This window comes from Anticarsia gemmatalis, chromosome 11, assembly GCF_050436995.1.
Source record: "Anticarsia gemmatalis isolate Benzon Research Colony breed Stoneville strain chromosome 11, ilAntGemm2 primary, whole genome shotgun sequence".
Classification (NCBI taxonomy): Eukaryota; Metazoa; Arthropoda; class Insecta; order Lepidoptera; family Erebidae; genus Anticarsia; species Anticarsia gemmatalis.
In genome coordinates, this window is record NC_134755.1 from 6,065,291 (window position 1) to 6,089,195 (window position 23,905).

The 23,905-nt window shown below is 34.9% G+C and overlaps 2 protein-coding genes across 11 annotated transcripts in view; one reads left to right on the forward strand and one right to left on the reverse strand.

Annotated features, from left to right (window-relative positions):
• The window catches only part of how (protein held out wings), a 68,481-nt gene extending 65,982 nt beyond the window's left edge, over window positions 1-2,499 (reverse strand). For 4 of the 10 annotated variants that reach the window (XM_076120089.1, XM_076120095.1, XM_076120093.1 and 1 more), the window contains exon 1: window positions 2,136-2,499. In XM_076120089.1, coding sequence (XP_075976204.1) covers window positions 2,136-2,262 — 127 coding nt within the window. In that variant the 5' untranslated portion in view covers window positions 2,263-2,499. The remainder of the gene's footprint in view (window positions 1-2,135) is intronic. The other 6 variants (XR_012959667.1, XM_076120097.1, XM_076120096.1 and 3 more) reach the window with 4 other exon arrangements.
• A 4,350-nt stretch (window positions 2,500-6,849) lies between these two features.
• On the forward strand, window positions 6,850-23,900 carry LOC142976664 (uncharacterized). Its single transcript, XM_076120156.1, has 32 exons — window positions 6,850-6,916; window positions 7,004-8,060; window positions 8,139-8,379; window positions 8,637-8,754; window positions 8,849-9,103; window positions 9,419-10,005; window positions 10,089-10,243; window positions 10,905-11,090; window positions 11,321-11,444; window positions 11,727-11,880; window positions 12,655-12,878; window positions 14,055-14,262; window positions 14,961-15,157; window positions 15,560-15,724; window positions 16,057-16,263; window positions 16,596-16,800; window positions 17,055-17,241; window positions 17,486-17,663; window positions 17,970-18,191; window positions 18,564-18,731; window positions 18,873-18,977; window positions 19,070-19,147; window positions 19,370-19,473; window positions 19,559-19,608; window positions 19,779-19,977; window positions 20,202-20,414; window positions 20,680-20,821; window positions 21,426-21,570; window positions 21,985-22,163; window positions 22,875-23,096; window positions 23,300-23,383; window positions 23,688-23,900. The coding sequence occupies exons 1-32, from the start codon at window positions 6,913-6,915 to the stop codon at window positions 23,847-23,849; spliced, it is 6,525 nt and encodes a 2,174-aa protein (XP_075976271.1). The 5' UTR covers window positions 6,850-6,912; the 3' UTR covers window positions 23,850-23,900.
• Window positions 23,901-23,905: the final 5 nt, after the last annotated feature.

Here is a 23,905-nt window from a genome sequence, read left to right on the forward strand (position 1 = left end):
TTTTATGGCAAATGTTAAATCAACAAGTTTTCGAGAATGATGCAAGCAGAATATTACCCGAGACACGTGTTTTAAAATTACGTCCACGCAATAAGTACAGTACTGTTTCTGCCACTTGTATTAAACATGTGAAGCACAAAGGCATTGGATATGGAACATTTCAATCCACTTGGGCTAAACCGAGACGAATCTTATTAGATTCATGCGCCACTGGCATTATTTCGTAAGTGCTCATTTAAATGCGAGTAAACATTGGACAATATAAGACCAACTAGAACATGAGGACATCTGCCGACGCTCCAATATGACAAACTGTTTGTCTACATTGGAGTTTGTTCTCCAAAAATTATTATTGTTTGGGGTATTGAAATATTGAAAAACAGTTTTCATAAGTGAAAACTGATAATCAACGTTGATTGAATGTGTGTATGATAGGAAAGTCAGTTTGTCTACGTTGTAAATGAAAACAGATAAATATTTAATTGCAGCAGTATAAAAAATGCATTGAAGAAGGTTTAGGGTTTATGTGATACATACTTACAAAGTATCATATACCTGTTACCCCAGAGGGCAACACTTAACAGTAAATCGTCATGGCTGCGACATTATGACATGTAGAGGTATCGATAGAATAGACCTTGCTTTGCAATGAGACGTGACTAGGATTCTTAATACGTTTTAAAGCAACGTCGCCTTTTGAATGAATTTTGCTTTAGCTAGCGACTCTTTTGAAAATGTATCCATCTAGTTTGTGATGAACATCGTTTTTAGATTTTTAAGAATTTTGTCTCATTGTTTTAATATACAGCGCTGTTAACTGAATACAAGTCAAGATACTTTTATAAATTAAGCGGAAACAGTGGTGTCTCAATAGATTATTATCTGAATACCCACAATTTAAATTTATCATTTAGGTTACTATTTGCAATTCACCTGGGTCACAATAAATTGTTAGTCAGATCATTCAGAGCAATAAAGACGACAATCTACCGACTTCATTATCATGTTCCACTGATCGGCCGACTCATAATATCAATTAGGGCTTATGCTAGCGAGCGGGCGTAACTATCAATGTACCTGCCTTCACTTATATGGTGCCAAAGTTGTCTCGAACCAGTTTGTTATTGAAATACATCGGTCCTACGATTTTCATAGCCTCCATAGTTACTATTAGCTACTTACTGACTTTTGGGTCTAAGATTTTGTTAGGATTGGTTTGACGGATGTAAATGCTGAAATAAATATCAGTTAATTTAAAATTATCAAAAAATAAACCACTACAAAACTATTTTACAAGGATACTCAATTAGAATACAACTTAATAACCTCACCAAACCATGAGACAAATATTTCATATTAATTTATTATGAGTCATTGAATACATAAGTAATGTGTATTCAAATTCGTTTGCTAGATACTCATACAAATCCCATTCTCGAATCACAATTATTTAACAAACGTCAAGCGAATCTAGACGGCTGGCGCTCAGTAGCAAAGATAAGGGCTACATAGTATCCGTGGACTGGTTACGAGTGGTATGAAACGAGGCTATACATCGCGTAAGGAGCGGTGCGCCTGCACCGCGCCCCGTACAAATCTCGTATGACTGAGAATGGTGGACGTACGGTACCTACACAGAGTGGCGACATTCCACCAACTCGCGCGGAATGTAAGAATACGGCCCTGCGAACAGGTTACCCTCAGGGCTTGTGATCCTTCATCTCGCCCGTCCCTATTTAATTTATAACCTCAAAATCATAACTCGACCAATCAAAGATTTATTTACAACAGCTGCGTGGATAGCGAAATGAGACACATAAATGTAGACACAAAACTCGTTTACTACTTACATTTCACCGATCTCTTTCGTCGGCGACAATCTAACGACCGCTGACCGCAAATCAGCGCAGAGACGTTCTGCTTTACTTCGCTTTTCGAAATGAAGGATCGCATTACAAACACCACTGGACCATAACTCGGCGGGGCGAAGACAAAAATAAACTTAATATCGTTTGCGTTGTAACATTTGTCGACGCATCCGATTTATGATCGCCTCGGTGACAAGCATCGACGATAGAACCTAGTACTCTCTGCTACCCATGTATTATAAATAGTTCGACACGATTTTGACCTACCTTCATCCAGAAGTCGCTCCATGTGCATGAAAACATTCGGGAACGCAGCCAGTTGCTTCCTGTCTTTGAGCAACTGAGCTAAGTAGTCCGCTATACTTTGCGTCGAAGGACTGTTACTATCACACATTTTGAATACTATTTATACAACTAATGACACGTTATATGTTTATTCCAACACGATCAAATAAGATATTGTACTTTAGTTACTGATTATTGTTATTTTTGTGAGATTATGTTAGAAAAGTTAAATTCACTTCCACACACATCGAAGTTTCGATCACCACTAAATGACGAAGTTGACCGAAGTGAAGTTGTGGGCGAATATAGGCGCTGCGCCTGCGCTCTTGTCGAATGGATTTTTTGTGAGCGCGTGCGACTCCGTCCACACTGTAGGCGTAATAATAACATATACTGCTCTCGCTTGCTCTGCCGCGTCGGCCGTGCATATCTCGCTCTAACGCAACAGAAAATAGACGCGAAGCAGTCGCCATCTAGCCAACCCAGATACAACTATAATGATATGAATTGACATGACCGTAACTACAGACTCATTTAATGTTATTTCCATCTATGTATAAAGAAGCCATTGAAGTACTTATTGTTACAAAAGTAATAAGCAATTCCTGTAATAAAAATGCTAATGAATAAACGAAACATGTTTTAAAACCACGAGGCGATCATTTGAAAAGCATTAATACTTTCCTACATAAAAAACACTCCCTATAGTATCTGCCAAATTCTGTCCGAACGTCTCGGCTTGTTACAATAAATGCAAATAAGGGACGAAATGGCTCGTGCGTTTTGTCTACTATTGTTTGTTGGATAAATAAGTTGAAGTCTCATACCAGCAGTAATAAGGGACACCAAAAAAATAACAAAGTAGTCTTGACTTTTAAATTATCATATAAAAAGAATTAATGAATGCGTTATGGGTATAAATAAGATCAAAGGGAAGAACATATACCGGTTTAACAAGATTTTTTGCTATTGAGCAAATTGTGAAAGGGGTTCCCTGATTTTTTTTAGCAGCTAGTCTAGACTGCCGTAGAATTATGTTTCCTAACCAACAACCACACAAGAAATCAGTGACAAGTACTGGAAATTATATAACACACAGGAGGTAATAATCAAAACACACTCCCTGACCGATGGACCAACTTGGCAGGGGAGCAGACTGGCAGGTTGAAATGAGATTGAAACAGTCAAGTGAGCCCTCTGCACCTAGAAAGGTGTATATTGCTACCAGGTGTCCATTTGGTTTTAGAGGATAATCAACGGAGACGGCGGAACTATCTGGACACATTCCAGACCCAAGAGAATTTCCCACCCTCGTTATAGTGATTTGGAAAAAGGGAGCAGCCGGTGAAAAAAATGCAAAATATCCACCAAACATTTTTGGATCCTCGAAATGTCGGGTATAATACTTAAGTACTTAATGAAAACATGCAAGCAGGGAAGCGACCAGTGATATCAAAAGCATAAGAAAATACATAGAAATAATTATCTTCTAGGTTTTATTCAAGATGAGATGTTTAGTGCTATAAAAATATAACAGAGTTGTATCGAAAATCTTTTCTATCTGACTTAGGCATCGTGAAACAATACTCCCTAACGAAGACATGACGCGAGGTGGTCGTAAAATTAAAAATATGTATTATTTATTGAGCAACCCGTTTATGTTCTTGGCATATTACGTAACAATACTCTATAATGATATGAAAAACAACTCGATACTCGCCCACTATCACAGTTTCCTTTTATGTAGGGGAAGAAAAAATATCACTCTCTAAACTTGACAAAATACTTCGCGTAGGCGCTAGTATAAAGTATAATTGATATACAACTTATTATGGTTGGTTTTGTTTCTATTCTATAGATTTCGTAAATACAATGAATAATTGTCATTAAGAAGCTTATTTACAACTAGCTATTTGCGTGAGGGACATAGGTACTACACCAGTTGGACATTAATTCTGAGCAATGCATAAGACCTGTATTTTATGCATTGTATTCTAGTTAATGTTGGCTTTAAGAGAACTTCGTTGAACAATTGTCTTGATTTGAGTAGGTTTTATTCATATGTCCTTAGGTTTAATTGGTCGTGGCAGTTGCAACCTGATGTAGGTTGAATTAGGACCCGATTCTTGATTATAATCAGCGGATTGTACAAAGTCATTTGGTATTTATTATTTTAACTACCTGGAGTCGTAGCTACTAAGAACCTAACTTTAATAAAATATGTATATTTCACCGTTTCATATCAAAATGTTGCCATTTTCATACAAATCTAACTGTGCAATAGTTTTAACTGTAAACTAGTATTATACATACACGCTTCCTACTTATCTTGTGCGCTCTTTGTCACTAATGGCTAACAGAATCTACATACGGCACTCAACATCCTTTTTAATACGAAAGTCAGAAACGTCTGCATACGTACTTTCTACTAATTTCATCATGTATATATGTGGAATTTTAGTTTATTTGGAGCTGTAAATTATATCAAAAAGGGTTTGTCTAAATAACTGGTAAAAGTGTCTACTGAACAGTGAAGTTGTTAAGCTTATTGCATAATACCTACAAGTACTAAACTACATTATACAAAGATTACAAATCAATAAGTTCTGTATCCAAAATGATAATAAGTGATTGTCATATCATAAGTTAACATTGAATTGCAAGAGTAAACCGGAAAGCAGAACCTTGGCTAGCCTCCCACTAGAGGTGCTGACTAAATGACAACCTGAAGACTATGGCCGGAAGACGTGGGTTGTAGTACTGCTCAATTTGGAAGTTTATGGGTGAAATCTGTCTCAAGGGAGGGAATTTTACCATTAACGATGACGACATAAAGAAGAAAAATATATTTATAATAAGTCATCGACATAAAATAAAACAATCAGATATCGACTGCATATTTTAAGACGACACTTATCAAAATATTACGATACTGTTGCAGTTGTGATAAGAATAAAACGTCAATATTGTAAGAATTAAAATATACAAATAAGTATTTTGGATAACCTTTAGATCATATCTTCTTAAGCATAAATTGGCCAGTGATAAAGAATAAACTTTATATCACCGTCGAAATTCGTTTTTAACAAAGCCAGCACATTTGATCAATTAAAATCACCCATGTTAGTTACGTTTTATCAATTCCGTTAAAAGGATAAATGGATAATTGACCCCTATTCGATGCTCTTGTGGATCTATCGAATTAAACGGATTAAGCACACAAGTTCCACGCTCTATATTCCGCTATTATTTCTGAATTGAAAGCTTTATTACGTACATATATTGCGCCGAAGGGATAAATACTTCAACATATTTAATTATTTATCCAAACAAGCCGTCCTAGTGTTGCACCACCTCGATATGAGAATAAAGAAGTTTATTGTTCTTAATACCCGTCTAAGTGTTCATTGTTTGTCCATAAAGTCGTATAGCAAAGACAACATATCATGTATAAGTTTATTATTAAGCACTTGCAGTTAATTACTATAAACTCAATGCAGTCACGTTTACGTCATCTTGAAGATGGTTGCATCTTCTTATTTAGAAGACAATTTTCCTTAAATAAGTAATGCCTACCACAGAATAAACTAACAAGGAGGCTGCTTAGAGTGAATTAAATGTGCTGCGAAATGTTAAAAGTATTTAAAATCGTTTTATGACAACATTTTTCACCGATACACGGGCTTGACTACCATAAAAGCATCGTGATTATGCGGCCGCTCCGCCTATGGCAGCTCGCTTGGACTCTAATTATCTAGGCGCTATGGAACTTGGATATACGAAGATGGTAACTAACTAATGCCGCTATCAAGTATCTTACTCTCTGCCAATAATAAAAACATTAAATTGCAAATGCTACAAGCAATTTCAACTTCTTGCATAATCGAAGAATGCGCCTGGAAAGAAACTAGTAGGTTCCTATTTCTACTCCATGCACCGCACTGCACAATAACGATATATTAGTAGAAAGTATCATATCATAGAATCTCGTACATAATGTTTCTCAATAATTAATTAATTAAAACGACAGCATGAAAAGGAAGTCAATAACATGAAGGTATAATTAACCGATAGACAGACAAGTCGTTAAAAGCCGGTGTTAAGGTAATTTTCCTACATTGTTTTTCTCTAATAAAAAGCATGTGCACAATATGAAATTAAAATAACGACAAGTCCGCAACCATTTTTATGTTCATGTATGTAGGTTGGAGTGCCGTGCGCACAGCTTTGCGTCTTGGATATCTACATGTCCGGCTTTCGGCCTACGATTTGTGTAGCGAGGAAAACATTGCGTCACCCGACCGATGTGTGACCATTTTGTTCAAAACTTGACAGCTTGATCTTATCCAAGTGATGACACAGAATTGCCTTTTTGGAATACGAAATATCAGAATCAGAAAGAAAAACATGTTTGATCCTCTGGCATTTTAATACAGACTTTTCAAGTTGCGGCGTAGAAAGTTAAAATCCAACAGGAATGTTCAATTATCTGATTTCAGTAAGGGATATACTTACGTTATTATTATAAAAATAAATTTACATAATACTGTAAATTTAAACAAAACATTAACAGTAGAAACGCCTTCTATTTTCATGAACAAACGTCAGATTTAATTTCATAATAAATTGGGCTTACTAGTTTATTTCGGAATCAAAACCATCTAGATGACTGAATATTTATTTTGACAGTCACACGGATAAATCAGTGCCCTCAAACAGATTAAAGTGTTTTATTAACAGTGGAATTAATAATATTGCTATGTGTAAGTTTCTATATTTTATTTTGGTAACCTGGTAACAAAATGAATACTTTTGTAAATGTATTATTATAATTTATGTGCTATTTTTAGCGAAAGAAGAAACAAAAGATGAAGAGGGCTGGGATATTTACAGGTTCCGACGTAGAAAAGCAAGATACAACCAGTTCCTAAGTCCCTCATACGCATTCCCTGATCAAAAACTAGAATTAAATCTTGCACATCCGCGCGCAAGTGAACCCCATAAGACATACGCCATACTACAAGAAGGTCGTACCGAATTCAGTAACAGCAAACTGCGGGCTATTTTGCTGATATATTCTAATGTTGCTTGGAAAGTATTTGTACTGACAACCCTTTTTATCGCATACATAATGGACAGTTGCCTCTACGCATTTTGCCAACCACAAGAAAGAAAATTTTGGGCTATTGCAATTCTAATATGTTTTAATTTGATTTTCACCTGTGACGTCATCATAATGGTTGGTTTAAAATTTTTCAAAAAGTGGAGAAAAACTCTCAATTTAATGGAGCCTAATACATATTTGGTGATTTTGGATGTAATACTTGCTTTGCCGTTCGCATTTTTGTATTTGCTGAACGACAACTTAGTATCGTTCAATTTCCATGCGGTAGTCCCGTTAGTGGCAACAATACGGGTGTACAGAATTTTACAATACTTCTATAATAAATCATCGCAAGCCGGCAGCAATCAATGGACAACGTTCTTATTCCAATATCTCATTCTGTTTCTACTGTCTGTTCATACTTTGACATGCGTCTGGTATCGGTTTGCAAACAAAACTTTCGACATACAGAGAATTGAAGCATCTTGGTCGCTGTCCGCGAGTTTATTGCCTACGGAAGCTACGTTTGACTGGTATTATGTTTGCACTTATTGTTCAGTAATGTATCTCACGACCAATGCACTCGGAGACTTGTATCCAGTCACTACAATAGAGAGATTGACTGCCATAATTGCAATACTAGTAGGATTTCTGCTGACAACAGTGGTATTTGTGGGCTCCTTGACTTCACAGTTTATTACAATAACCACTAGACGTTCCAAGTATGTTAGACAATTGACGAAGATTCAAAACCACCTCAGGCTAATTAATATGGACAAAGACACTACAACCCGTATCATCAGGTAAAGACGGTGCTTTTTTAATTAGAAATTTGTATTTCTGACAGAATATAATTTAGTAACTAAATGTTCCTTTCAAAGGTATTATGAAGATCTTTGGTACCAAAAATCTGGAGTATTTAAGCCAAAATTGCTAGCTTTGTTGCCATATCCCTTGCAAATGGAGATCTGTTACGATTTGAATGCCGTTCCGCTGTATAGCTCCTTGATATTTAGGAAGCAACAGGAAGCATTCCTCAGGAGACTATCGTTGAATATGACTCATCAGTTTTACCTACCTGGAGATGTCGTGTACAGTCATAATCAGAACAAGACTATTATGGTACGGGTGCCAATTTACATAATTTTACTAAATTTGTACCTCTTAGTGTATTCTTAAGGACCTAGATGACAGCTATAATTAGTATAATTTAAATTAATAAAGTCTGACGGCACACATTAGTTCGAAGGAAAAATGTTATGAATCAGATTATTGTAATTACATTAGTAATATAACTTAGATATTATAGTAAACTGTCATCTATAAATACCAGAAGCGAGTTTTTGTATTGCTTTATGATTAAATTAAATATTCCCCAGGTTTGCATTACTAATGGCGTTCTAGAGCTACTGTCAGACGAAGACGACGAAAGTCCCATGATTTCATTAGCAAAGGGTTCATGCTTCGGCGAAATTTCTCTAGTCTACAACATACCTGGTAAATGTTCAACATGACTACTTCTAATACTAATACTTACGTGAAACTCTTGGCCGCTATGCACTACATTGCAATATGATTATGATACTTACAGCTCGTTGCACGGTAAAAGCAGCAACGTACGTCGAATGTCAAGTCTTAGAAAAAACCAAATTCATAAAACTCATGGTTACTTACCCCGATCTTGTTAATGATATAACTAAAGAAATAAATGAGCGCATCGAAAGAGCTAAAGAAAGGAAAAAGATGCAAGCGGAATATACAGAATTTTCATTGAACGTATACGCTTCTAAAGACCAAAAGAAGAGCAGCATCAAATGCTTGAAAGACAAGTTGAGATTTCTTCAAGGTAATTTTAAATCAATATATACTTCTAAATATAGGTCAGGAAACAAACGGAACAGAAGTACCTATTGTACTCACAAATTCTCTGCACCCATATTCAATACAACTATAGTTGCTATGTCTTAAAACAATGGCCGGGGATTATCTATGTCCGAATATGACGCACCTTATTTTGATAGATCAACAATAACACTCGCTGATTAGACTCATTTCTATTCTCATAGTCCAAGAATCGCACTCGTGCCATCTGCATTGAATATAAACGATGGGTCTGATAATTAAATAGTATACATTTTTTATCACATTTGTCTTTCCTCAGGTAAAACTAAAGTCGATACATTGACAAAAGACGACCACCTGGATGAAAACTGCTTGGATTTGTATATTTTATCCGAACATGTTAAGAAGAAAACTGCGTTATTTACTTGCCTAAAGTCCAGTTTCCCTTGGATATTGGAATCGGACTGTCTTCTAGTAAAATACTGGGAACTATACATGCTGGGCATCGTATGCTACATTTGCGTGGCTTATCCATACTACATAGGTCTTTTAAGATCCTTCCCAGATGAAGCATCTTTTTACGCTCAAATAGTTATTGCAGTTTCGCTAGTGCTAAACATTTTTATGACGTCGATAACAGCAGTGAAAACTAAGAAGAAATACATAACTGAATTCAAAAGCATTCTGAACTATAGAATGAATACGCTTGGCTTTTACCTCGACTTGATTGCAATAATACCTTTCGAATACATTGTGACGATACATAAAACTGTGAATTATAGTATAAATTCTAGAGATCACTTGTTCTATATGTGCAAAGGCATAAAACTATGTTTAGTGTGGAGAGTATCGAGTTTCTTTGAAAGCTTAGAGAGAAAATTGATGTTCAATTCGATACTTGTTAAGGTAGCTTACTGCTTTTAATGACTATCTTGTAATTAACTGCAATTATAGTTCACTTGGATTGAACTATGCTTTTAAAATTCTAGGTAGTGAAGTATTGCGTGTACATATGTCTGCTATGCTATTGGTGCGGCATTATACTGTACATGGAGTCTTGTTTCATAACTCGATGCTCTACAAATTCGTGGTTCAACAACGCGTTAACTTGGGAGCAACTGAAAAAAGGACGCGAAAGCACTAAGTAAATAAGATCTGTTTATTATTTCGAGTTATTTATTTGATTCCAAGCGTGTACTTAAGCTTCTATTCAGTGATGCGTGTAGGCGATCTCCTTGCGTGGTATCGGCGAAATCGAGCTTTCACAATTTCTTCACTTTGCCTTTTCTATACCATTGCGTAAGTCTTTATTTTTCATATAAATAAAACATTAAAGACGCGCTTCTACTTTGCATGAAAGTACGCAACATATAATTTTGGATCGCTAGATTATGATTCATTTAGCATTCATACTCCATTAAAGTTTTCCAGTGAATGATTTATTTTTATTATGACTCATTTTAAAGACAGATATAATTACAAATTCAGATGACCTCCGTCTGTGGCCGTTTCAGGGTGGCATTTAAAATTTTAGAGCTAACACAGACATGTTATGTACTTATAACCGTTTATTTTATTATGATTAGCATTATTCTTTTAGTTCCCGTGTTGGATAGCTTTTTTTTTTAACTACATTTTTAAAGCTATAAGTAACGACATTGTTTAAACAGTTAGGAAAATCATTGAGGCGGTTAACAGAATCTAGCTACATTTCACCCAGATACTTGGCAGTTACCAGTCAATTTACAGGATTACTTGATTCTCGGAACCTTAAATACACCGCAATTTTGCGTTTTTTTTTTCAGGACAGAATATCCTTTAGTAACATCTGTGTACTTCGCCACGACTATTCTCCTTTCCGTCGGCTACGGAGACTTCACTCCAGGAGACACATTCGACATGGCATTCGTAGCGTTTCTCAGTCTATACGGCGTTCTACTCACCGGGTATTGTATCTCTGAGTTCTCCGCCGTCGTCACTCACTGGTCAAGGTAACTGCCCACATGTTATTGTAACATTGCAGCACAACATGTCGCAAAAACATCATTTGAAGTTTTCAATTAACGCAACCTTGAGCTATATTAATGCTATAAGACAGCGGATAATCACTGATTTCCCCTTCAATATCATTTGTAAACATAATTATTTAATGACCGTCACATTACTATAATACAATCTAGATAATCATGTCAGAACTCTAATTATAATTTTGAATCTGCAGAACTAAAACGGCGTTTGTAGAAGTGATCATGACGATAGACAAATTCATGAAAGAAAACAATATGCATCCAGCTATCAAATCGCGAATAATGGCTTTCTACGAACTGCAATGGCAGTATAACTCGGTAATATACTTATATGAAATTTAATAATATGTGACTACGTTACCTTTTTAGAGATCCCAGTTACCTGTAAAGATTTGTGAAGTTATGTTTTCAAACTACTCAATGTAGCTAAATTTAGCCACGGAGCAATTCAAATACCAGCTAAGCTAAAGTCAAAAGCAAAAAAATTGTCCAAATCGATATTAGGTGCATCAGAAAACTATTCCAAAACTCCACATAACATAAACCTCTAGCAAAAGAATACATGAACCAAAATAAGTAATGATAAAAACACATTTTCAGGGAGTCGAAGTAACAGATGACAACTGGCTGGAAAAAACAGTGGTACCGTCTGAACTCCGCAAGAAAGTATTACACCAAGCCCGATTCAAGGCTCTCACATCCATCAAGTTTTTCCAAGTCAAAAACAAAGCTTACATCCAAACACTCACGGAGAGTAAGTACGAGAAATTAACGATAAAATCCACATTTTATAGACTTTTAAACAACAAGTTAATTAAAGGTTTCCTTCTTAGAAATATAAAACAAATTAAACTTCCTCCTATCGTTAAAGATAGGTACCAAGTTAAAAAGCAGTATATAATTGACACCAATCAGCTTTAAAACGCCCGATAGAAACTACTTCTAACCCGTGTGTCACTCGCTTCCCGGTCAAATACTTATCCCATTGATTAAGTGTTTAATACAGAACGCCGACAAATTGGCCTATAAGTAAGTAAGACAACGGTTCAAGCGGTCAAACTAAGAACTAGCGTGTTTAATAAAGACCATTTAATTGGTCAACCGTTGCAATTTATGCTTCCCTTTGTTTTATTAGCTTGGATAGGCTTAGCACAAATAAATCTCCTATTTTATTCATTTAATGTGTAATTTCTGACGTCGTGATTGTGTTTAGAAATCTGCTTCGTATCCGTTATGAACTTTCAGTTATTGAATTTAGTTATATAAGTTTGGATGTATGGATATTTGTAGATATAGATATTTCTTACACGAAAACTAGTAAATGGATTTTGTTGCCACTTGGTTAACAGCCTGTTTATTACCTGGTTTAATACATAGGCTTTTTATCCCAAGAAATCTTTTTACGCAGACAAAGCTGGCTACAACTGGTTGGACTATATGATTTATTTAGTAGTCGCATTTTTTTTAATTCATTTAATTTTCTTTTCCACGTAAAAGTATGTCTTACAGAATTCTAATGCTTTTACAGCGGCTACAGATATAATCCTCCCACCCGGAGAGATAGTATTCTACGGAGGCACAGTGTCAAGAGAACTTTACATAATAGAAAGTGGTTACTGCTTAGTGACGACTAAAGCTATGAGAGAAAACAACAAGGAAAGAGTCATCGGTCCTGGCAACCATTTGGGATTGCTGGTCCTTCTGTATGGAGTACCATCGGTCTCTACTGTGATTACGTTGACACATTGTAAGGTAAGGCATGTGAGATTAGTTTCAGCATAGCAATTACTATATTTAGTCAGCTCACTACTAGGCAGTGGGATCTAAAGGGAAGGGATCTAAGGGCAAGGACAGGTTTTTAATACGTTTCATATCGTTTTATTAAGTACAAAAATACATGTATTTAAGAGGTGGTCTGAATTGTGCCGTTAGTATGTTTTATATTAAAACATACTAACGGCCGCTATCCATGAATAGGTTTGCTTATCTTCAGTTGAATTTACAGAGATTTCCGCATAACATGTGTCATATTCATATCGGCAAAAACTACCGTTTAGTTTGCCTTGTTTGTCTCTAGTTTTTTGGTTCTACGGTTCTAAGCAGGAAGACATTATTTATTTACTAACAAAGTATACATAGTAAAATGTATACTTTTGCAGGATTTATTGTATTGACAGTTAAGTTTCTTATATGCGACTAGACTATAAAGATTGAAGAAGTATATAATTAATGTTCCTGAATTACCTTATACAACTCGTACGGAATAATAAATAGAGCCAGGCCATATCAGAATGGAAATAAAGGAAGTTCCAGTTGATTAATATCTATAAAACTCAAATCAAATTAAAAGTATAAATTGTCTGCCTACACAATGTGGCTGATTCGTTTCTATTGAATACAAGTCGGTAGATGTAGAGTTAATAACGAATCGTAATCTGAATAACATTATGTTACGTAAAACATGTGAAACGCAATGACTAATACCTTGAGTATAATACGCGTCAACTTAAGTACATAGAACGATTCATATATAGATATGTTGTTTGTCAGAATGGTAATACAAGAGCCAGTTAAATTATTTCATGTCAGTACTTGTTTCTGTGATATAAGTAGACATTATGGATCTTATTATTGGATCTGCGCACAGCTTGATATTGATACATAGTACACTTTGGTACAACATTGCATAACCTTAATGCATAAAAATCTTAATTATAACTATATACTGACCCTTTTTTTTAACCCATTACTATCCCACGGCAGGGCAAGGGTCTCTTACCAAACAAGGGGGAAGTTTTAGGCCCTGAGTCCAACAAGCTGGCCAAGTGCGGGTTGGAGACTTTGCATAATCAATAAACGTATTAAATTTATCACGATGTTTTCCTTCACTATTTCTCTATCATATGCCATTATTAAACTTTTTCTTAGCTTGTCTGCATCAGCCACAGTGCCTACACATCAGCACTAAGTCTATTCCCCGATATGAAAGAACACGAAGGACTTTTAACACCAGAAGAATTGAAATTATTCGATGTGAATACTAATTTACTAACAAAAGAATCTTACTTACAACACTACAATCAAGCTGAAAAACCAAAAGTCAAGATTACTAATATATTGCAAGACTTTTTCAACAGTTAGTATATCTCACTTCATTCAGTAATATAATTGTAATGGTATAAAAGTCTAAATTGAGAGCGTCTGGAGAACTGTATTACTGCTACCCTATTAGGCTAGTACAAGCTCGAAGTTTCTCCATGGTTGATATTTTATTTATAATATTAATTGTAACAGTAAAAACTTGTACCACCTTTGAAGAGAAATAAAAATATTTTATATTTTTATACTTTGAAGAGAAATAAAAATACGAGGATTCATTAATACATTTTAAGTATCTGTATATTTTAGTTACTGAGTAAAAGCGCATCGAATACTAGTTAGCCAGCTATTGTAGTTTAAAGAGTCATTAAAATCATGAAGCTTTGCATTGAGGCTGAACAGACAATAAAATAGGGAAACTTATGTCACATTAAAATAGTAATACTGAGAATTGCAAATAATTAACTGATGGCAATAAACATGGTATACACATACTATTCACATTGAAAATACCCATTTTCTTAACTTTTAACATAGCATTTTTACAACGATATTGACGCGCGTGTCAATATTTTGATTCCCATTCAGTTTCAAATTATTTTGGGTTTCTTCTGTGACAGTATGGACATATATTTGGAGGTATATTTATTTTCTTTCTTGAAACTAGTCAAACGTTTAATCTAACTAGTTTCAAGATAGAAAGAAAATACTGAGGTTAATGACAATAATTGGCAGATTCATTTATCGACCTTCTGCACGACTACAAAAAGAACAAAGAAAGCTACTGGAAATCTTACCGACAATTTAAAATTCTAAACAACATAGCGCCTTATATTCTGATGCCTATTGTTTTGAAGCCAGATGGGATATTCTTAAAAGTGTGGGCGTTAATGCGTATGACCGCGGCGTTTCTGTTGTGCCTCATGATACCAGTAAGTGTTCGTTTTAGTTTAAATAACAAACAATAGTCCTGATTAGGAGCGGTGAGCGCTGGCAGGTTGTGTCTTTGTTTCTTTTTTCTGTGACTCAAATGTTTACTGATGAATTTAGTTTTATAATTAGATATAATTTTGGCTTAAATATGTCATGTGTCTTTTTCATCGACGAAATTATATATATTTGAATATTTCTACCTTTTAGTAAATAGTCTGACAAAATACCCTCTGGTCTTTGCCTACTTCTAAGGGCAAAAGGGCGTGATTTTATGCATGTATTAGGGCTTGCAATATTCGAATCTGTATACAAAAAGGGCAAGCAAAGAAACTGTATGTATGTGAAACACAAAATATCTAAGGCAACCGTAGAAGTATGAAATGCGTGTTATTCTATTCCAGTTGGTTGTATCAATGGCACCAGTGTTCACAGACTTGAATATACCGATAGCATTCCTCGAGACGATGTGCTACGTAGATATGTATTTAATGCTCCACGTAGCTTATTATGGTCCAAAGAATCAGCTTATATACCACCCGTATATGACTGCAAAGCATTACTTACAGGTAAATTAAATTAATTTATATAACTTTTCTATTGCAATGGTAAGTTTAGAGTTAAATTAGAAAATATTCTGTGCAAATGCCGCCACCTACCGGATACTACTATTAAAACGACAACGAATGAAAATTACTCTGTTCAACTAAGATGTAGGTTACGCCTATAGCTTTTACTTAAGATTTTGAGACACATTTTCGTAAATAATACCAACATATCAGGTATGTTTCTCTGTAATATGTCAGAATAAGCCTAAAACGTTTTAAATCTCTACTAATAAGCTATGCAATAAAGACTACTACCCCAGTTATTAATTCCTCCATTTATATTTTCTTTTCAGGGTCAGTTCGTAATAGACATAGTAACTTGTTTTCCTTGGTACGCATTATGGCTGCTATTCGTTCCCAAGCATGACGAGGGTCACTGCAAAGAAGACCACGAGATCAGTCCCCACATGTACCACTGCGGGATAAGAATGATTAACGTATTGCAGATTATTAAACTTTATACAGCAACGTGGGCTGATTCTATAGCCGATTTAAAACGAGTAAACCTTTATAATCTTTTAATACATCAGTTTCTTAAAATATATTTTAAATGCGTATTCTAAGGGACTGAAACCATCTAAACAAAACATAGTCATCAAATAATTATCTACAATCATATGAACTACGCAACCTAACTTTTCAGTCTAAATAAACATTTAATGAAGCATTTTTTTAAGATGAGAGAACACTATTGGATCCTTGCATAGCCTTACAAGCTCTTAATGTCTCTAAACCTTTTTTAAAATTCTGTTCTTAGTGTCGCTGTTTAAAAGACAGTTTATTCATACCTTTCTTTGCAGCGCAAATATAACGTCATTTGAATTATTTTCAGGCATATATCATGAGTGTAGTACATTTTCTACTACTGACGTTATTCTTCCTTAACCTGTACGCATGCATTTTGCTCAGTATGTCCTGTACATACGTGCTAGCAAGCGATGCCGAGGATTTCGAGATTTTGTTGGAAAGATTTCGCAAACAAATGCCTATTATGAATACAGTTTTTCATCCAGATGGCAATATGGTTTGTCACGAGGGTTAGTAATAATTACTTCTTTATCAAAAAAATAATTAATTAATTAGCTTAGATATTGGTAACGCTTCCATGGTTAAAACGTTGGATTGATGAAACTATCCCCTACTAAATGTAAATGTAGAAGTACCCAAGCACGGTATAATACACTAGTTTAGCAAAAATACCACGCATGTAGAACTGCGGGCAAATAATTAGCAATTCATTTAAGGGTATATTCATTTAAGAAAAAGTCATAAATAATTGCTTAATTCCCAGGTTCTTGGTTAGACGGTACAAAGATACTAAAGAGCAAGTATATAACACCAACGAGGGCGTATCTATTAGCTTACTATTGGGCAGCAACAAGCTTTGGTGGCGCTGGCTTCGGGGATATTGTGCCTCAAAATTATGTACACATGATCTTGTGTAACTGCGTTAACGTACACGGTGTTCTATTTTTTGGGTAAGTTTACGGTCCTAGAATTTTAATTTATTTGGATACTAGCAGTCCGTCCTGGCTTCAACCCGGTTACCCAAAGCTCCTAAAACTCCCTAGGGAATTGAAAAACGCATGAAAAGACGCGCCGAGGTAACTTTATGTTACAACATGTAATGATTAGGGATAAAAAAGCGTTAGTAAAAATGAATAGACAATAACATTTAGAATCGAAAAGAAGACTTAACTTTTCAAAGAACTTCTGTTATAGATATGTGTACGCAAGAATAGCATCACTAAAAGCGATGGCTGACCAAGTAGTGACCAAATTTCAAGAGAACTTAAAGCATTTGGAACTATTTTTGAATAGAGAAAAGATACCGTTTTCGCTGATGAAGACTGTTATGGAATATTGGCAATATCAATGGAAGAGAACAGGAGGATGGTCGGTAAGTAAAAACAGTGAGCGAAAGACGATCAAAAAGGAGCAGCTACTAAATCTGTTTAGTTTAACTACTAAAGCGTGAAACGATGATATTATCCAATATCTCTCCTGAATGTTTGTTTTTGCAAAAGAATCCAGTCATTTACAAAATTTAAAGAATAGGCATCGTCGTTAGCAATGGACTTTCTTGTACTAAGAAACGGTACGGATGAGAATGATCCTAGCTGAAATATAATCCCAGATAATTACGCTTTTGTACATGAAAATAATAATAATTTAATTTGTAGTATATCATGCATTTTATTTTCAGCACCAATCAATACTCGGCAAACTGCACGCAAATTTGAACGAAGACGCTGTATTACACATGTACGAGAAAACTCTGAGAGAAATACCATTATTTGAAGATGTAGACTATTCATTCTTCAGAGCATTTGCCAAGAAGCTAAGAGAACGGTACTTCCAAAAGGGTTACTTGGTGATTAGAGCGAATGAAGTTATTAGTACTATGTATATCATTTATAGGGGGAAGGTAAGTAATTTTTTTGTCATATACTGCTTACTTTTAACACTCTTGCTTATTTACTAATGGTATTCGTTCTTTGGTCTCTGCCTATCTCTATTGGAAGAAATCGTGTTTGTATGCATGTATGTATGTATAAACTAATAGTATTCGCGCATGGTCAGTACATAAAGATATGAAGGTATCTTACGTTTGACACCACTTATTCTATGCGTAAGGCCGGTTTCACCACTACTATATAAGTATCTGAAAACTAATCAGGTGGAATTTTGACAATTTTATTCATACATTTACTATCACTTTAAAACTGGCCCGCAGTGTGTTATCAAAATGACTAACAGTTCAGTTGCGTAATATTGTATGCTTCTTTTCATATCAAAGGTGGACATAATGTCAAGTATAAATGAAGTGGAAGCGTGTATGGGACCGGGAGGAATATTCGGGAACATAAGGGGAGCTAGCAGATATCTGACCACATCTAACGTAGTTGCTTCTCGAAACATCGATGTGCTATGTATAAAGGGCAGGGATTTTTATACACTTTTAAAGGTAAACTTCAGTGTTTATTCAGAAAGAAAGGAGAAACTTTAGAGCTTTATCTGACAAGACATACTATGTAATAAGTTAAAAATAAAATTGTATCTATTTTCTTAACTTTACATATAATTTCATGTTACTGTAAAATTACAGAGCTATCCGTCAGTTCTTAAAAAAGTAAAGGAATCAGTCGAATCGGCGCCCAAAGACTACGTTTTGCCAACCATTTGCGTGCTAGACAGGAGTGGGAATTCAGTCGTAACTACGTTTTATATCTATTCCTTAATTACTCTAAATTAGACTAAGACAGATTATGGAATTTCTTTCAATATTTGTCTTTATTTTGGCAGGGTTCAAATTATTTTCCTGCCTCATACGAAACTGGCGAAGACGAGGAGGACGACACTGATACTCTCAAGTATTCAGATGTGAGCATTTTCACTAACTATCTATTTTGTTACTCAAAGTGGACATTGTACGAAATGCAAAGTAAAGTGATCTGAAATATTTTTCATGAGACCTGATAAATAAAAGTATCTGTTAATAGCTGAATCTATAAACCGCCAAATATGCATAGGTACTCGGCCCAAAACTCGAGAACAGCTAGACCAACGTTGGCATTAAGAAAAACAATGTCTTTTTCATTTCAGAGTCCAGATAAAAGTGTTTCAGAATCACATGGTTCTAAATCTATAAGTTCGGCAACATGTGCCGATTACATCGCCGCTGGATTTCTGCTGTTTAAGCCTCACAGGTAAACGTTACCCATTTGTTTAATTATAAAATTATTGAATGTTTATAGGGATATTTTTTTTCAAGCAGTTATTTTATCATTTTAGGTGGTTCCGGAGCAGCATCGTTCCGGACTGCCGTTTAGTCACCTTTATAGGTAATTTATAAAATAATTAACGTTATAACATTAATTAGAACTGATTCCATTGCTCCTTCAATCAACTGTCTAACCCAAATCACAATAATACTATAATAAAGACTTTAAAATTTTGATTTATGGCACAACTTTCGTGAGCAAATATACGAAATTCACTTGTTTATTTTCAGAATACATTATTCTCTTCCTATCTTACATGGACTTTATACTAGTGGTTTATCAAATGGCATTTCTATCGGTTCCTTACTACTTATACATTTGTATTGTGATCGACATAGTCTTTCTGTACAAACTATTTCTGGACATCCACAGCGGGTATATGAACAGATACGGAGACTATGTGTTGAATCCAAGTAAAGTGAGAAAGAAGTAAGTAGACAGATGTTATAACAATTCAATTGACAATGTTTTATACATTTGATTATACAGGAATCGATCCTTCCAAAAGCACTGACATAATTTTACAAAATATCCATTGTTTATAATGAAAGTTATTAAGAATGAAAGTGAAACAAATATTCATATTATTATCTACAATCTTACATACTTTCACTTTTTAATATTAGTACGACATTTATTGTTTTATTTTACAGGTATTTTTCAAAAGTATTCCTTCGAAGGAGAGACTTCTTGGCTAATTTTCCATTTTGTTACGTGATGCTTGGGTTACGTTTGCGTCCGGTAATGAAACTGGCTGTATTCAGTTATACACGGACTCCCCAACTCGCAAGAATCTCTTACTTGTTCACGTATCGTACGCATAGAAAGACTAATATCGGATCTGGAAATTTATTTATAAAGCTTACGTAAGTATGAGAGCATTATTTAATAAAGATTATATCGAGAACGACGATATTATTGCTTTATTATATTATAATTCAAGTGTTATTCTTAGCAATTCTAAATCGCATAATGCTTCACTGACTAAAGTAGGCATCTTGCTATCACAAAGCCGATTTCAAATTAAGTCATATTATTATTAGTCACTAGTCACGAAGAAGACAGGATTTGTGTAGGAGTCTTTTGTCATGTAACTTGCTTCAACAAATTTAATATTTTCTACAATTTTAGTACAACGGCGATATGGGCATCAATACTATCGCATGTAAACGCTTGCCTATTCTTCAAGCTATCGTGCCTCACTCCAGTACACTGTACTTCAGCTAACTGGATGTCTAAACCTGAATTGAATTTACGGGCTAATTACTCTGAGGTATAAACAATTTAATGCCATTTTATAGTCTAGTACTGTGATGGGAAATAATGAGAAGCAACAGGTAATATATATCTATGAAACCGTTTATGTTATTTTTAATGGAGGTAAACTATAGCTACACTAAGAAACGACCATTTAAACGTGGGAAATATTGACATAAACCATTTGTGTGTGATAAATGTTTTACGGCAATGGGATATAAAAATGGTGAATACGTAAGTAAAATCCTGAGAGTGAGTGTGATTCGACAGTGGTAAAACCTACTATAAAATGTCAGAACACCACTTCAGTAGATGAACAATCACTCTCTTTTTAGAAGTTTCTTAATGTATAACTTAAAGACGTAATGCTTGCTAATATATCACTACATAGTATAAAGAAGTCGCTTCCCGCGTCTGTCCCTATGTCTGTATGTATAGATCTTTAAAACTACTCAACGGACTTTGATGCAGTCTTTGTTAATAGATACGATGATTCAAGAGGTACATTTATACGTGAAAAATGTTTTTAAACCGGGTGAAGCCGGGACGGGCCGCTAGTGACTTATAGAAAAAAAAAATATGGAAAAGAAAACTTTTTTAACTGCCACTGTATTTCCCAGGGAAGCTATTTCGCTCTATACGTGGCGGCATTATGGTACGTGGTCAATTTGGTCACGATAACGGGCACTGGAGATGTGTCAGCACAAAATAGCTTCGAAGTTATTGAAACTATCATAGTCATCATTTTTATCAAGTTTTGTACAGGTATAGTCCAATATCTATTTTATTTAGGAAAGCTTTCAGCAATGTTAAGGCTTACCAACTAGCTTTGTTGAAGGCGGCTGTAGTATAAAACCCTAGTCTGCTACTAAGAACTAAAACGACTAACCCCCGGTTTCTGAAGTACATTTAGCGGTGTTTATCTATTAATTAATAGCGTTAAAACTCATATAAATAAAAAAAACACTTCGAATAGAGAAATTACCGCTAAATGTGCCTTAGAAACCAGGCATAAGAAGCTTCATTTTACATCAACTAAACATATTATACATTATACAAGATGATTTTGGTCTCTGCCTAATCCTATGAGTAAACGGTGTGATTTTAAGTATGCGCACAAATTATATGAAAACATTTGCAAATGCTACCTATTATGATAGGTACTAATATTATTTCCAGGACTTCTAATATCAGAAATGTCAGCAATGATAACGGCGCATTCGTCATCACGTATCGCATACGATTATGACATCAACGAATTGAGAGATGGACTCAGGGACATGGACTTGAGCTTGCATCAAATGAACAAAATGTGGGACTATGTGAGAGAACTATGGAACAGGCAGCAAGGGAAGCAGGTATAGAAACCGTTAATTTGTCTTATAAATAAATACTGCTTTAGGGCCAGTTTCTCATTTCATAAATAGTGTCAGATATCCCATGTGCCTGTTTAAGTGACTGTTAATGTATGAAAACTACCGTCCAAATTTCACCTGATAAACTATCTGACAAATATACAGACGTGGGGAAACGGTTACGCCAGAACTTCTATGCTCAAGATTTATAAGAATAATTCAAAGCTAAGGAATGGCTATAGTAACATATGCGTTGTTCCATTCCAACATTATTTTAAATTCAATCACTCACAGGCTCACTATTATCTTCACATCATGATAGTTAGTTCTTTGCTTAAAACATAAAAGTCTACCACAAGTCTCTATCCATTTAAGAACTAATAAAGCGATTACACTACCAGTTTGTCCATTCTAACGTTAATAGCACTGTGGGCGTAGCCATAACTTTTAATTGGTAACCACAAAAACGTAGCTATAATTAATAAACTACAACTATTATCTATACAATGAGAAGTTTTTTGGCAAGTATCTCAGTTGCCCCGCCTAGACCACGCCCCTTAGTATCCCACTGCCAACCTCAACATTCCTTAGTACAACTAATTGGCAATTAATGTATCAATCGCAAACAATTTGTCACACTTCATCAAAATAATTCATTTCTATGACACATGCAATGTCATAGGCGACATAATAAGTAATGTTTTTCATAACCAGATGCCTGCACTCGTCTACCAATTACCGTTCCGCTTGCGAGCACAAGTAATGGAAGCGGTATACGGCTCCCATATAAGGGAGTCGGTTATTTTCAGTAAAACTGACGCAGATTTTAGAAGAATGCTTGTCATGTGGATGAGGCACTGTGTGTTCTTTCCCGGCAATTACATAGTGCAGTGCGGTGACTCAGATCAGTGTATTTACTTTATACATAGAGGTCAAGTACGTATTTTTCATATCCACATGACGTAATGTTGGTGTCATCTATGTTAATAGTCCGATAAAGTAGTCATTTTGCTTACTTTAAAACAGAAGCTCATCCATTCTATACAGTCATTAGTTATCTAAATAGGATAATTTATGACTTAATTAATATTACTTGTTGCGCACGTGCTATTTTTAATGTTGTATGTTTATGCCACTAGGTCGAAGTGCTAACAGTTCATCCTAACTTGACAGAATCGATTTATGATGTACTTGGCCCTGAAGACAGCTTCGGTATTGCTCAGGTAATTTTCATAATAATGTCGTATTCAAAATCTTAACATATTATGAATATGATGAATATTATACAAATAAATTACACCTAAGTGATTCGCTGGCATAAAGAATGTACTAAAGTTCTTTGGAATTGGTTAAAAAATAATGATTTTAAGGTCAACATTATAAGTTCTTTACCACATCAATATCAAAACCAAAAAATGTTTAAAATTTTTGAAACCATTTCGGTAATGTGCTAGGTTTTATAGCTTTTTCACCACACAGTTCAACTTAAAAAAATATATCGAAATGATTAAATTAAAATGTTTTCAGGGATTATTTGTAGGCGTGCCTCATCACTTTTCGTTTAGAGCACGCACCGTTGTCGACATCGTTTACCTAAAGTTAGACCAATGGAAATATCTACTCGATTATTATCCAAGTTCCGCTAAACTCGTGCGAAGAAAAGTAGAAAATGTATACTTAGCTATTTAGTTATTTCATTAGTTTTAATGTGGTATGTTAGAATATTAAAGTTAATTATGTTCAAA